The following is a 15,352-nucleotide window of genomic DNA, read 5'->3' on the forward strand; positions in this document are numbered from 1 at the left end:
GAAGTTCTAAATTGTTTTATCTTTTACTTCTTGTTAATTGTGTATATATTTTACAAACTATGGATTTTTGTTGGTTTTGTAGTTTGCCACTTTTTTGTTTCTAATAATCTTTGTTAAGGATCTTATATGACCTGCAAATAGTGATAGTTTCTTTTCCTACTTGGATTCCCTTTATTTCCTGTGTATCTGATAAATCTGGCTAAAACTTGTAATGCAACATACTTACACTGTGCCACCAGGGAGGGCCCAACTTCTAGTTCTATGCTACTGTCTCTGTCCATTTTTAAATAAGTTTGTGTGCTTTTTGTTGTTTAGTTAGATGAGTTACTTAATATTTTTTGGATAATAACTCCTTGTCTGATGTTTGCAAATCTCTATTCAGATAATCTCTATTCAGTTAATATTATCTCTATTCAGATAATATGTTTGCCAATCTCCTATTCAGAAAGCTTCCTTTTTTGCTTAACAAAGGTTTCTCTCCTCTTGGAGAAGTTTTGTTTGATAAAGTCCTATTTCTTCCTTATATTTTATGTTGTTTCCCTTGCTACTGGGTATGAAGTCACATAGGTATCACTAAGGCAATGGCAAAGAGGTCATTTGTTTTCTTCTACGTGTCTTAGGGTTTCAGAGCTTATAGTCAAGTATTTTGTTTTGAATTAAACTCTGTATTTTGTGTAAGATAGAGGTCATTTCATTCTTTTGCAATTTCTATTTTTTCCCAGAACCATTTATTCAAAAAACTTTCCTTGCTCCATTTATGCTCGTCTCCTTTGCCATAAGATGGTTTCCATACCAATGTGTGTTGCCAGATATATGCAGGTTTATTTTTGGGCTTTTGATTCTGTTCCATTGATATCTGTGACTATTTTTATTCTAATACTGCCCTGTTTTGATTACTGTAGCTTTGTGAAATAGTTTGAAATTAAGGTACATACGATTCAATTTTTTTCCCCCTCAGAACCATCTTAGCTATTCAGGTTTTTTTGTGGTTCCATGCACGAAAGATATTTGGTATGACTTTGATCTTGAACTTATTGAGATTTGTTTTGTCTCCCAACATGTAATCTATCCTCGATAATATTCTATCCTGAATAAGAATGGATGCCTGCTGCTTTTTGGGTGGAAAAGACTGTGTATCTCTTACCTGGCTTAATGTTTAAGATTCACTGTTTCCTTATTTTTCTTTCTGGAAAATTTATCCATTGATATAAAATTAAAATTTCCTTACTATTATTGTGTTGCTGTCCATCTCTCTCTTTAGGTCTGTTAATTTTTTTTTTTTACATATTACCTATATTAGGTGCATGTATACTGATAACAATTATATCTTCTTGATGGATTGGCCTCTTTATCTTCACAATGTCCATCTTTGTTTTTAAGTATTCATCTGACCTTAGTATAGCTGTTTTTCTTTTACCTCACTGCATGGAATATTTTTTCTATCCCTTAACTTTTACTCTGAGTGTTTTTGTCCCTGAAATGAGTCTCTTGCAAATAGATATAACTGGGTCTTGTTTTTTTAATCCATTCAGTATTTTGATTGGAGAGTTTAGTCACGTTCAAGGCAAGAATTGTTATGTTTGTATAAAATGCCATTTCGTTAATTGATTTCTGGTTTTATTTGAGGTTCTCTAATCCTTTTTCTCTTCCCTTGAGATTTGATATTTTTCTTAGTGGTGTTTTAGTTTCCTTTTTCATCTTTTGTGTTTTATGGTAAGCTTAAGTTTCTGTCTTGTGCTTATCCTGAAGTTTTAGGATGTCAGATAGAAGATTTTATGAGTGTGTGTGTATATATAGGTCCATTTTAATTTTACATCTTCTTATATTTAAATACTTTCCACAACTGTATTGTTACATCTTCCCATGTTTTATATTTTTGATAGCTCATTTTACATTTTTATATTTGCTTTCAGGATGTAGTAGAATGGAGGGTAGGTTCCATATGATGATACCCACCCACAGTGTTACCAGCAAGGTTGCCAGAGGTTACCAAAGTGAAGCCTGCCAACGTTTCTGGCCTGGGGTTGTCCTAAAATTTCTTGCTTGTTGGGCTTTAACTTCCTTGAATAACTTGCCCAAGGCCACATGGCTAGTGAACTGGGATTTGAACCCAGTCATGTCTGATTTCAAAGGTTTCCTTTAAACAAACAGGACTCTCCTTGCCAGGGCATTGATCCAGCTGAAACAGAAACAGACTTAATGCTTTGTGGTTTCTAGCTGCGTGCTGTGCATTTTTTAAAATATTTTTTTATATTCTTCACTTTATATGTTTTTCAACAGTTGTGGTCCTTGTGACTTCCCACCACCACTTCACCCATGTGGTATCACCATAGTCCCATGTGTTCTTCCCACCCCCATTTTGATCTTGTTCCCCTTTCCCCTTTCCTCTCGGTAGAATGCTGCACACTCTCTATCCCTCACTTTAAAAGAAGCCCAATTCTTTAAAGTACCCTGTCCTGAAGTCCTCATCTGTACCACCACCTCAGAAGTGAGAAACAAATGACTGGATATTTCTTCTGAGAAGGTCATGAGTAGACTGTTAAAAAGAAACATTTTGGATATACACAATTACACATAGTTCTTTCCATCTGTTTAGCCTCTAGGTCATTTGGATTTATTTGCAGATGTTGCCAAGATGAATCAGAAATCTCAGGAAATTATTTGTCCTTGGAGAAGGACAGCAATCAGTCTGGGTTTTTGTGTTTCTTTTTGTGCTGACTTTGAATTTGTGTGAAGATTAGCTGATTGTCCCAGGAAAAGGGAAAGAAAAGCTTGTTTTCTTAAGGCTTAAAGTATATTCCCTGAGCTCACTAAACTATTAGACAATTAGCACTAACTCTGGTGATGCAGGAGGCATGCATTTCTTTCTCTTTTTCCCCCTTATCTTTCAGGGACTAGAAAGGCTAGTTCTTGATCTCCTAATGAGCCCCAAACTGGGTGGTGAGAATGGTACTGATTAGGAGCAGGAGGACTGGGTGAGGCAGGCAGATGTATTTGGCTATCCCTTTCATCCTCACAAGTAAAAGCCATCTAATTTTAAGATAGTCTTGATGCACTGATAAGACTTTCACCAAGATAATTCAACCTGGAAGCTTCAATTACAAATGGGGTGCTTGTCCCCTCAAGTAATCTTTCCACTCAGTGAAAAGGACTGTTGTCCCTATCACCATGCTTACACAATGAGTCTTGAGGCTAATTTGAAAGCAGGTTATGAGTACCTCCCATTGCTGTGACCCAAATGATAGACAGGGATTCATTTTGCACACCAAGAAAACCAAAATCAATCAGGCTATACATGAGTAATTTTGTTGATCACGGGAATACAAGCTTCATTTTTCAGCTCCTGCAGTGCTACCTTAGGAGACTTCATCTCTTGTTCCAGGTGGGCATTGCAGAGACAGAATCTGGGGACGTGAGTCCAGAGCAAAGCTCAGGACTAAACTTGTATTATTTGTTCTTTCTGTACCCAGATTCTGCATGCCCCCTCCCTCCAAATGAAGAAATGTTAACCTAACTTCTCACAAAGATGGCTTTGTGTGGGGATAACCAACAATGGCTGAATTTGAAGTCAAGACAAAGACTGTTCTCTTGCAGGGTGAAGGGGCAGGACAGAACCTAGGCTAAGTATAGTGTATGCAATATTTGGAAAGGACATGTACATACTAAAACACTGTCTTTTATTTTGTCTGAAAGTCAAATTTAACCAGGTGTCCTAGACTTCACCTTGTAGCTCTACTCATATGGTGCAGTGAGTGAGGTGAGGCAGTCTTCCAGGAGAGAAAACAGGGAGTGCTAAGCTTCCCAGGCAGACACGAACTTGACTGGGTCTGGAATCAGTTCTGTGTGACTAGCAGGTGCAGAGTGCATGATGATAGGGACAACGGCATAGAGGTAGGCAGACGCCATACCATGTGGCACCCAAGCCAGTGTACAGAGTTTGTACTTAGTCTGCTATGTGGCATTTTATGGGGGGACCTCAGCGCTGTACTAGTATTTCAGTTTAATAGTTTCCCAAAGCAGGCTCTCTTGATATTGCTTTAGGAGCAGACTTTAGAAATTAAGAGGACGGCCCGGACCCTTGCACTGGGAAAAGATTTGGGGTACCTTTCTAAATTCACCTGACTTTTCCCTTCCTCCTCCCACAACATTCACTATTGTCTTCAGTTTTCTCAGCACAGAAGTCTTCATTGTGCCATAAAAAATAAGATTAGGGCATGCCTGGTGGCACAAGTTGTCTTGGCACTTTTACACAATTGGCAGCCACTGCAGCATGAGTTTGATCCCCAGCCAGGGAGCTGACCCACATGGCGTGGCAGGTCTCTCCTGTCCCACCAGCTGCTCCCTTCAGCAGTATATTTCAGTCAGTCTACATGTTCTGCTCCCCACTTTGTGTCTGGTGAATTCTCTCACCACCCCCACCTCTAGCCTACACCCTAGCTCTTGTATGTATAAATAAGTAAGATAAATCTTTTTAAAAAATTGAATTTAAAAAGCCAACTGAAAGATGAGGTCTAGGACTAAAATTTTTACTAGTGTATAAAAGACTTAAGTGTTTTAGAAGTTAGGAAGGGGACAGCATAGGAAAAGAAAAAAGGGAAATTTGAGGGTGCTGATGTCAAGTGCTAGCATTTTGACCAGTTTGAGCTCTGACCCTGCAATTGAATGTTAGCTGAGTAGAACTGAAAACAAATTCTCTTCACCCTGTCAAGATGGCCAAGAATCTCTCAGACAATTCAGAACCAGGTTGGCTGAGAACTGAGATTGCCAGATGGTGAGGCAGTCAAAATATTTAGCTGTGAAGCCCACAGTGTGTTTGGGAAAAGGCTGAAGTTGCATTCCTGTTGCAGACCTTTCTGGGTTCCCGTCTGACATTTCCTGCCTCTGCTGCTGCTTCTGCCTCAGTGACTCACTGAGTGACTAAGGTCTCCTCCAATAGTGCGCTCAGCTCACTTGTATCCTGGCAGGGATTTATCTATCTGAATCAGCCTGTGCTCTGGCCTTCTAAAAAGAAGCTCTGTGGTGAAAGGGAAGTCTTTACTGTATTTCTATGGGAATGACAAATACAGCTTACTTTCCAAGTAATGTGGGGGGCAGGGGTTGGCCCCAATAGTTATCCTGTTAGGTAAACAGAAAAGCAATTCCTTTCTGCACTCCACAGTTGGGGAAACACCCGAGGACTGTCTTGTTACAGGTTTCAAGTGGCAGAGTATGAACTGTAACTTGTCTTTTCTAATATATGACAGGTACTCAATTCATTTAAGGATGATTTAATGATTTGTGCAAGATTGAATAGGTACTTGTCTCTGGATTCAGAATGTTCTTTTTTCTATAGAACCTTGGTTTATAAATTGAGGGTAGTACTACAAGGGGAAAAAAGATTTCTCCCACTTTTTTTTTTGTTTTTTAAAGATTTATCATTCATACAGAACTGGGTTACAGGTCAGAGGTGTGAGGATCCACCAGAGACAGAGTGGGGAGCAAAACAGGCCAACTGACTGAAGTACACTGCTGAGGGGAACAGCAGGCAAGACAGGAGAGGTCTGCTGTGTCTTGTGGGCCAGCTTCCTGGCTGGGGATTGAACTAGTGGTGAAGTGGCCACAGCCAGCTTCGTAGTGTTGTGATTCAACCTGTTGCGCTACCAGAGAAGGTCCCCTCCTCACTTTTGAAAAGCATTCATTTTAGGTAGGTTGAGTCACAGGGTGGTGGGGTAATCAACCCTCTCCAAAAAAGTCAGTGACCTCTCCATTTCACAAATACAGACACTGGAAAAGGTAGAAAAGGCACAGAGGAAAATAAAAATTACCAGTAACCCTCCCATTCAGATATAATTGCTATTGATCTGTGTATGAAAAGAGACAGGAAGCATACATATAACTATGTTTTAACAAGCTGGGAAATATGGTATAAGCTGAATAATAATGTTTTAATTTAATGATATTTTCCATGTCATTTTCTCACATCATTAACTTTTTTCCAAAGCATGTTTGACACCTGGCATATTGTCTCTTTTATGAATGAGATCTCTAATTCACTTTATCTTTGGGATTTCTAGGTTCTTATCAAGTTTTGTTTTTATTTTTTCAAATGCAAGCACCACTACAGTGGACATGCTTGATCTTACAAAAATGTAGGGATATGGCCCTCCTGGTGGTGCAGTAGGTTAGGATGCAGCACTGCAAGCTGGCCACAGCCCCTCCAGTGTGAGTTCTATCCCTGGCCTCGGAGGCATTCCACATGGCATGGCAGAGTACATTAGCAGTGTACTATGTCAATCTGCCTGTTCTGCTCCCCAGTCTCTGGTGAAACCTCTCACCAACCCTGCAACTCTGGCTTGTATCCCAGTTCTGTATGCATAAATAAATAAATCTTTTTAAAGAAAAGTACGGATGTTTTCATACAATGAAAACCCCCAATGTTTTGTCTGTTTTGGTTTGAGAAAAACTGAAAATGGGGTAGCAAAAAATCACTACACGTAAGCTTGCTTTTTGTCAGAGATGGCCATGAAGAAAGGAGACTCATTCTAAGGGTCTTGTATGTAAAGTCACTTCTTCCCTATTTCTCAAACTTGGCTCTTGTGCTGCCGATCACCTCTTCTATAGCTCCTTCTCCCTCTCTCCACCCTGAGACCACTGTGAGCTACCACCTTCTGCCTTCCCTCCCCATCAATCTCTCTGGTCTCAGTGGTGCTGATAAATAAGGCCTTTACTCAGTGTCTGAAGTAATTTCTAAGAGGAGCAATGAAAGATGCCTGTGTCTGAAGTTGTGCTCCCTAAAACTGCTTGGCAAATCACTATATGGTTTTGTCTGTTGGTAGATCCCACAACCCACTTCCTGTGGAAGTGACAATAAGCTCAGAGGTCATTAGCAGTGGTGACTATGGATTTAATTTCTTCACTAGACTAAGCAGCTATTCCCCTGTATTTTACTCCTGTCAGGTACTATCGAATTTGTGAATTTTAATAGCAACTAGGAAAATTGGGGTCATCTTTATTTCCAAGATATAGTTTGAGAAACAGGTAAGAGAGATCATAATCAAACAAGGTTCAACTGAGTGCCTGTAAAAAGCACATCCCATTTGTTGCAGGATTCTAAAAATAGTTCCCAGTGCTGACCTTCACTTTCACAATTATTTTTATCTTTGGTTCTAAATCTGAATGGCACAGAATAGCAGAATTTACAAAATTCATGAGAAAACAACTCATTAATTTTTAACATTTGTGGGGTTTGATTGTTGACCATCATATGCTCCACTTGAAAATATATTTGGGTCTGATTTTTCTGGGATGGCTGTCTTTTAGATAACTTCCAATCTATTAAAAACATGATGTCCTTCATGTGTGAGACAAGGTTACAACTCCCTCAGAGGAGGGTGACATCAGGAACTATCTCATGTTCATCCATTCACATGTACTAGGCAAGAATCAAAGCCCTTGTCCTCTAAGAGGGAGGCAAATAAATGCCAAACAATGAAAATGTTACAAAGAAAATTTAAGCCAAGGATGGAATGGGGGCAGGGCTTGGGGGAGCAGGATTGATATTTAAATCTGGTAGTTAGCGAAGGCCTTTGAAGTATGGGAACAAATCATGGGAATAGCTGTGTGGGGAGGTAAAGCAAGGACACAGCAGGGTGATAGGAGAGGCTTCACTAAGAACCAGCAGTGAGGGGTTTGTGATTAGATGCAGTGGCCTAGGGAGAGGGCGATATTTGAGGGAGCTGGGGGATTAGCTCTAGGAAGGCCTAAGGGGTCTGAAGCAATTGTGTTGAGGTGGCCCTGAAGCAAAGGGGAGCTAGTGACCCAGGGTGGGGCCTTGGCCCTGCCCTTCCTGTGCTCTTTTCTAAGTGCCAATTCACTACTCTCCTTACCCCTAAACTTAGCAGTAACGTTCTCAGATCCCAGCAGGCTGGAAACATTTCAGGATTCTTGGGAGTCTCTGAATCCTGTCAAGGGATCACTACAACAGCCTGTTAGGCAACCTTACAATTCAGTGAGCTGCTCTGGCATCCTAGGTCTGCTGGGAGGGGAGGATATTTCTAACAAAAACAGACTATTCCTGCTGTACCAGTAGGGTTTGACAACCTTCCATCCCACCATGTATTTGGTAGGGCTGTAATTCCTTCTGAGTCCCCACTATCGACCCTGGGATCTCTATGTATTTTTTCTAATGCAGAGAATGATGCTAAGGTTTAGGAGACTAGAAATTTTAACCAGGTTACTTTGTGTCTTCATGGATTTGGGCTGCTATAACCAAGTGCCACAGGTTGGATGGCTTATATACAGAAATTTCTCACCGTTCTAAAGGCTAGAGTCCAAAGTGAGGGTGCCAGCATCGCAAGGTTCTGGTCTTCATTCTGGGCTACAGCTGGTCAACTTCTTACTGTATCCTCATATGGTAGAGAGCAGAGAGGAAGTTAAGCTCTTGTAACTCTTAAAACCTCACTCTCAAGGGCTCCACCCTCATGACCTCATCTAATCTTCAGACTTCCCCAATAGCTACATGTTCTGATGATCAGTGTGTGTGTGTGTGTGTGTGTGTTGGGGTGGGGAGATAGAGACACATACATAAAACAAACATTTGGTGTATGGTAGTTATTGGGTACTGGTGGGACTTACGTTCAGATATAATTGGCTGGAAAGACTGTTTTGCCTACTAGCCACCCACTCATCAAAACATTTATTGGACATCAGTGTTTTTGCTGTAGGTACAAATGAGACTGTTTCTACCCTCAAGTGTCTTGTAATTGAATGGCTGTCTAGAACCTGACTTATTTTGCCCAGAAGTTAAAGAACACAGAGCACCCACTATACTTTCTGAAAGAGTTCTTTTTCTTCTCATTAAAGAACCCTGTCAGCCAGCTGTCTGTCAGGATGTGCAACTACAGTGCATGAAATGTAGCTGTTGACCCAACTGTCCTCAGTAGTATGACTGTTCAGTTAAATTTGGATCCTGGTCACTTTAAAAAGTCTTCAGAGATTCCCTATATGGCTAAAATGAAATCAGGTTAGAGGCTGCCTATCTTGCAGTCGAGACTGGCAGGAACTGCCAGGTTCTCAACACTCACCGAAGTCAATCCAGGCACTGGATCTACGCCAGCCTGATGAAGGGCTGTCTTGCGGGTGGAGCTCAGAGAATGACTACCCAGGGCAGACATGAAACTTCCAGCGAGATGCATCTCAAGAGAATATTAACCACACAGGTGAAAACTGTATTTTCATGTCTCAGTGACCTCAGTGCCTACGAGATTACTCAACATCAATACCCTGGTTGTTTCCTTCAGAATAGTTCCCATGATTTAAGTTTTTTAAAATGAGGGATCTTTTCAGCTGTTTTTCCCCTCAGCAATATGCCTAGCACAAAAAGACAAGGTCAGAATTGCAAGCTGGGGTTGAGGGAAATATGTACCCTTAGCCAAAACGAGTCGGACCTTTCTTCTTTTCTCTAGGATTTTGGAGAAGCTTACGACTGAAGTCTAATTGTGATACTGAAAAGTGCTATGTCACTGTCAAAATTACTAGTTTTTAAAAGACAATTATGAACATGAAATGTGATTTCCACCCCCTGAATTTTTTTTTTTAATTTACATGTGTTATTTGGTGTTAGCATACTACTACAAGTAATTAAAGTTTACAGCTCTTTAAATATTTCAAAGCTTTACATCATATTTTACTATTTGGGGATCTCGGAATGATTCTCCTAACAGCTCTAATCCATTAACTGAAAACCTTTCAGTAGATCAAGGCTACTTTTCAAAAAACTTGAAATCACATGGAAATAGCTTGTAGGCAAGTTATTACCCTGGTTAGAAAGGAAGTAGCCAGAAGATATGGGCACATGTGGCTGGGAGGGTCTGCAGAGTGGGCTCCATGGGTGGCCTCTGCTGTGGAGAGGAAAGCCCATGTGATCGCTGATGCCATGCTCACCTTTGTGTCGGCTGCTGGCAACATAATCCTTTGTGTTATATCTTGTATTTACAGTCTCACCTTAGAGGGGTATAGAAAGTAGGTTCTGTCTGATGTTCTGGGAGGGCAAGGAGCTATAAACAGAGTCCTACTTTGGAAACAGAATTTTCAAGATGTTAACCTCCTGAATATTCCTGCAACCCCCTATTCACAGATGAGAACCTAAAAACTCATGAGGTAATCTACCAGAATTACATGCCAGTTAGAGATGTAACAGTCATTTTGTGAGTCAGCTAAAGGTATCCAGCTCATCCTTTTGAAAAAAAAAAAAAAAACTTGTGTTCTCTAACCAAAAGTTACTACATAGTTTCAGCCACAACAACTTAATGGAAATAACTTGTATTAAGCAATAGAACTTAAGGAAGAATTTTACATCAGATTTTATTTACCTGTTTGTTCTTTCATTCTCAGGTAATAAGTGACTTAACTGTAAAGCCCTCTGTTGAACAATTAAAAAAAAAACTTTCAAATTATTTATATCTATTTTAGGTGAATTTAGAAGGTGAAGAAGTGGATTTTTTCCCCTGGTCTTTCAGAATTACCAGCATATAAAAGGTAAAATGAAAACACAGGTAATCAAAAATGTTTTAATGATTAATGTTTAGACATTATTAACAATGTGGAGATATCCAGATGAGCTAGAGCACACTTTGACAGCACACTACTTAATGTTATTAGTTTTTGTATTGAAATATGTAAAGACATTCGCAAACTAGTACCTAGGAAGACATACATTTTACAAATATACACATTCTAGATTTGATAAGGTAAATGTAAACAGATGCTGTGACTCCTTCCAAACCAAAACCCACAAGACTAATAAGAGCAGTCAGCTCCATATAATATGAATGTGCAAAATTAAAGCATGATAAAATGATATTTACATAAATATCAAACCAACAATTAGTTTATACATTGTCAACAACCTTTTAAATGTGTCACGAGTGGTTCCATTAATGTCCCCTCAATGGAGAAGTAGTCCTGCTGAGGCTAAATTCCTACACTTTGAAAATGACATACCCAACAGTCCTCATCTTTTTAACCACTGCCTCAGGGGTGTAGGCCATGATTTTATATAAGCCAGTCTATTTTTAAAACAAGTGGGTCTAAACAAATCTTTAGATTCTGAATAGGAAAAAAAAATTATAGGTGCTATTAGATTGACATCAAACAAAAGATCTCTATCCAGTTTTCGGTAAGCTAGGCACATTCCGCAAAGAAGTATATGTCAAAACATCATTACAGAAATCAATCCAAATTTGGACCCATTCCCCATCACTCATCTGTGGGACTCCTGTCAAATGGTAAATATTCAAACATCTCTTGAAAAGTATATATATATGTATATATCTCCTCTCTCTAATGAGTGGAAACCAAAATGGACTTTGTTTCCTGTATAAAAACATTTAGCACTTCAGAAATTAAAAATGGCCTACCCACTTCCTAAATCTTGAAGACAAAGAATATATATTTTAAATTTCATCAAGACTGCTTTAGAGCCCTCCATTTTTTTTACATTATTAATAGTGGCACTCAAAATAAAAAAATATGATCTGTTAAAAAGTTAAACTGACTGTTCCACTAGATTTGAGGCTGCCTTGATTTAAAGCCAATATTACAAAACAAAGGTGCCATCTGGTTTCACATCTATAAGTCACTTGAAACTGTCACATGCTAGTTTCATAAATGACGGTCTTTGATTTTCTATACAGAGCTATTAAAAATGAATAAAAAGTTGAAACATACCCTAATTTAAACTAATAAGCTTTGGGCCCTGCTTTTTTAAATTTTAAGGCATGTGTGTTTCTCTACTGTAACAACATTGTACAAATTTACAATCACATGCATGATCTACGGTTAAAAAAAAAAAGTCTGGATTACAGTGTTTTTAAATTGTGAATCCACAATTCAGCACCTATCATGTTATAACTAATAAGGCAACAGCAGTGTCGTATACTACAACAATACTCCCTCCACAGTCTAGCGCAGGGGTCGGTGACAGCCCAGAAATATTAAAAATCTTATGCCTACTTGTATAATTTGCATACATTTTCTAGGGGTTTTGAACTGATGAAGAAGGTCCTACATGAATCACACTATTGTAGGCCGGCCTAGTTACAGCAGCTGTTAACGAGCATCGGCACAATTCATTGTGCTTACAATCAGACGACGTGGTTTGGAGGCTTTCAACTCTGACTTCAATCCTTCCGTTGCTTCCTCAGCTTCATGTTGTTTTCCAGGGTGGAAAAGCTGTTGGTGTGTCCATTCACAGCAGCCACAGACCCGTTCTGGTGTTCCTTCAGGTGCTCTTTCCTCCGGGAGGCCCCTTTCTTGTTGTAAGTCTGAAATGCATGAGGGTAAATGGGAACATTGGAGGGGACTGCATCCCTAATCATAGAGCTTTTGTGACCAGTGCTGGCAGGAAGTAACTTTGTAGTCAAGCAACCATAACAACTTGTCCTCTACTCATTCATTTCACTCATTTAAAAAAAATGAAACAGAACTAAGTGTGCACTTTACTCGGGTCTGTGGCAGGTTCCTCCCATTTGTGTAAAGTCTCTTCCACCAATTACATCCTTGTTTTTAAACTTTTTTTTTTTTTGGTCATTACTCAGCCCTTTCTATAGGTGCAATTTCAGCCTTGCCGGGTCCTATACTTTTAACTTCCCTCCTACTTGGTGAGTGTATGAATATGAAGTGTGCTTAATCCTAGCCCACCAGTATGAGAACTCAATTACAAATGTCCAACCCACCAAGGTGTGTGTAAGGAATGTGGCTGAGTACTTAGGGCAATTGGACTTTTGACTCCTTATCCTTGTCATACAGATTGATTTGAGGAAGGAGAACCTTCAGTGGCCAAAAAGTAATCAGACACCTCCAGAAATAAATAGGAATGAGCCCTCAAGCTTAAGCAATGGATGTATGTAAAGTTCAAGACAGAGGGCCTCTGAGACTTATGGTTAAAAATCACCTGCCATATGTCTGCCACAGACCACAAAGACAGTCAGAACACTGAACAATATTTTCCCACTGGAATCCTAGGCCACCATTGCCTAGAACTAGATGGATAACCATGGAGGTCTGCAATAGATTTTAGTGTTCTCTATGCTGGAATATCTGTCCCTTCTTGAAGGCAGGGTCTGCCTTGTCAGTGAGGCTAAGCTAAAGTCCAGTGCCTGGCTGTCACACATCTCCTTAAATGGACAGGGACTTTGCTGAAAAGGCTCCAAACCCCAAACAGAGAGTAAGAGTTACCTGAATGTAGAAGTTTGTGAAGAGAGTAATCAGAGAAATCATGTATCCAATCTGGAAATATAACCAACCAAGAGGGAATGGACACCGCCAGATGACCCCGCAGCTGGTCTGGACGATTGTCAGCACAAACTGAAGCTGGTGGAAGAGAGTACACAGCTGAGCAGCACAGCCAGAGGCAGGTGGGCTCTCTACCCAGCAACTCAAGTCTGTAATTAGAGCTAGCCTTTCTGCAGGTATCAAAAACAATGAATACACTAGATTCATCCTAAGCTATGTTTGTGTCTTGAATATTGTCTTCTCCTTCCCTTCCCCCTAAGCTATTTAAACCACCTTTAAAATTCAGGGAATAGTTAAAACTGTAGCTTTCAAAGTTACCAACCAAATAGATCTTAAAAGTTTCAGCACAAGAAAAAGATTGTAACTACATGAGGTCATTATTTACCAGGATATATACGTTTATCAAACCACTGTTGTGCACCATAAACTTCAAACTATGAAAAACTTCAGTAACACAGTATATGGATATGCAAGAGAACTTGGGATAGCTCTCTTTAAGGGAGGGTGTGCATGGAAACCAGTGACGTCACTACGGGATGTGCCGTCCCACTGGACACTTTCTCCTTCCTTATCTGTGTACATTTTTGGTGAAGGCTGGTAAGTGAATCCAAAGTCACTGGAATATACTGTTAAATCCACAGAATATTTCTGATGAGTAAATCTTGACAAGCAGGTAGAACTGCTTGAAGAGGTCCAGGGACAATGTTAAAATAAGGTGTGGCTATCAGAGGAGTAACAGGGCAGGGTTCCGCCCTAGTTCCCAGTGTTCCTATAGAGAGAACTGGTTTGGTACTATTATTTGTTCTACTTCCCTAGCCCCCTTTAAAGCAAGTATTCTAGGTTGAGGATTAACTAGCAAATAAATCTAGGCATATTGGGTGCCATCTTCTACCTCAAAGGAGATCAACTCTCTTCAGTTCTGCTGCCACAGAGCCATCCTGTGTGGAGTAAGTCAGTATCTGCCTCATTTTCCCTCAAGAAAAACAATGTAAAAGAACAAATCATCCTTCCTCACAAGGGTGTGAGAAAATATTAACAGGGACCATATAACAGCTGGCAAAGGGGTGATAATGAAATGTCAAACAGGTAACTCAGTAGTCTCAAACTGTTTTCCCCACATGGCTACTTTTAAATATTGAAAAATCAACAACTGACTTGGAGGGATCTAAAGCCGGGATTGAGGGGTTTGGATATTAGTCAGCTAGCTTTGGCCTATCACCCCTTGTATTGCCTGTTATATATAACAGGGATAATGATGAAATTAAGCTTACTTAGCATGAGTACCTGACATACAGTAGACTCAAAGTCTGTTTAACATTGGTAATAGTTAATAATTAGATCATGAAAGAATTCCCAAGGGGAGAATATAGGGTCTATAAATACACTGACGATAAAACTCAAGAAGGGATGATGAGAATTAACTGTGCCTAGGGCAGGTTCTAAGTGGCCAACCCTGGGAAGGGGCTGTCACCTGCATCAGAGCAGGTGCCATTCTCACCAACAGGTGCTCTACTACCTGGGGGGCTGAAAGGTCACCAGGCATCTACCTCAGCAGATAGCCTCACTGGCTAGTAAACCTGACATCCTGGATAATCACTTTCCACCTTGGATTTGGATTATAATTAGAAAACTTGTGTTTATACCTATAAGCACACAGGCCTTGTGCACAAATTAAAGACAAAGACGACAACTGAAGTTAGATTCTCCGACCCTCCCTGATGGCACAAGGGGTTAAAGCATAGCACAAATTTGATCCCTGACCAGGGAGGTAACCTACATGGCCTGGGAGACCTCTCCTATTCTGCCAGCTGCTCCCCTCAGTAGTGTATTTTGGTGGATCTCCCTTTCCTGTTCCCCACTCTGTCTCTGGTGAATCCTCTCACTGCCCCTGCACCTCTGGCATCTACCCCAGTTCTGTATGCACAAATAAATCAATCTTTGGGAAAAAAATAATATAAGAAATTATATTCCAGTCCTCATTCTAGAACTCAGTATGCCCATGGGCACTGTTTCTCCAGCAACTGCTACCAAGAAAATCCCCTACTGTGCCTACTTTAAAGAGTATAACTGGTATCAAGTG

At 40.1% G+C, this 15,352-nt stretch overlaps 1 protein-coding gene across 2 annotated transcripts in view; it reads right to left on the reverse strand.

The window, feature by feature from the left end:
* Positions 1-10,533: 10,533 nt before the first annotated feature.
* Positions 10,534-15,352, reverse strand: part of ELOVL5 (ELOVL fatty acid elongase 5) — a 65,613-nt gene continuing 60,794 nt past the window's right edge. For both annotated transcript variants that reach the window (XM_012723573.1, XM_004673576.2), the window contains exons 7-8: positions 13,216-13,350; positions 10,534-12,302 (exon numbers count right to left, since the gene is read on the reverse strand). In XM_012723573.1, coding sequence (XP_012579027.1) covers positions 12,088-12,302; positions 13,216-13,350 — 350 coding nt within the window. In that variant the 3' untranslated portion in view covers positions 10,534-12,087. The remainder of the gene's footprint in view (positions 12,303-13,215; positions 13,351-15,352) is intronic.

Source organism: Condylura cristata, unplaced genomic scaffold, assembly GCF_000260355.1.
Source record: "Condylura cristata isolate star-nosed mole 26May11 unplaced genomic scaffold, ConCri1.0 scaffold00001, whole genome shotgun sequence".
NCBI lineage: Eukaryota > Metazoa > Chordata > Mammalia > Eulipotyphla > Talpidae > Condylura > Condylura cristata.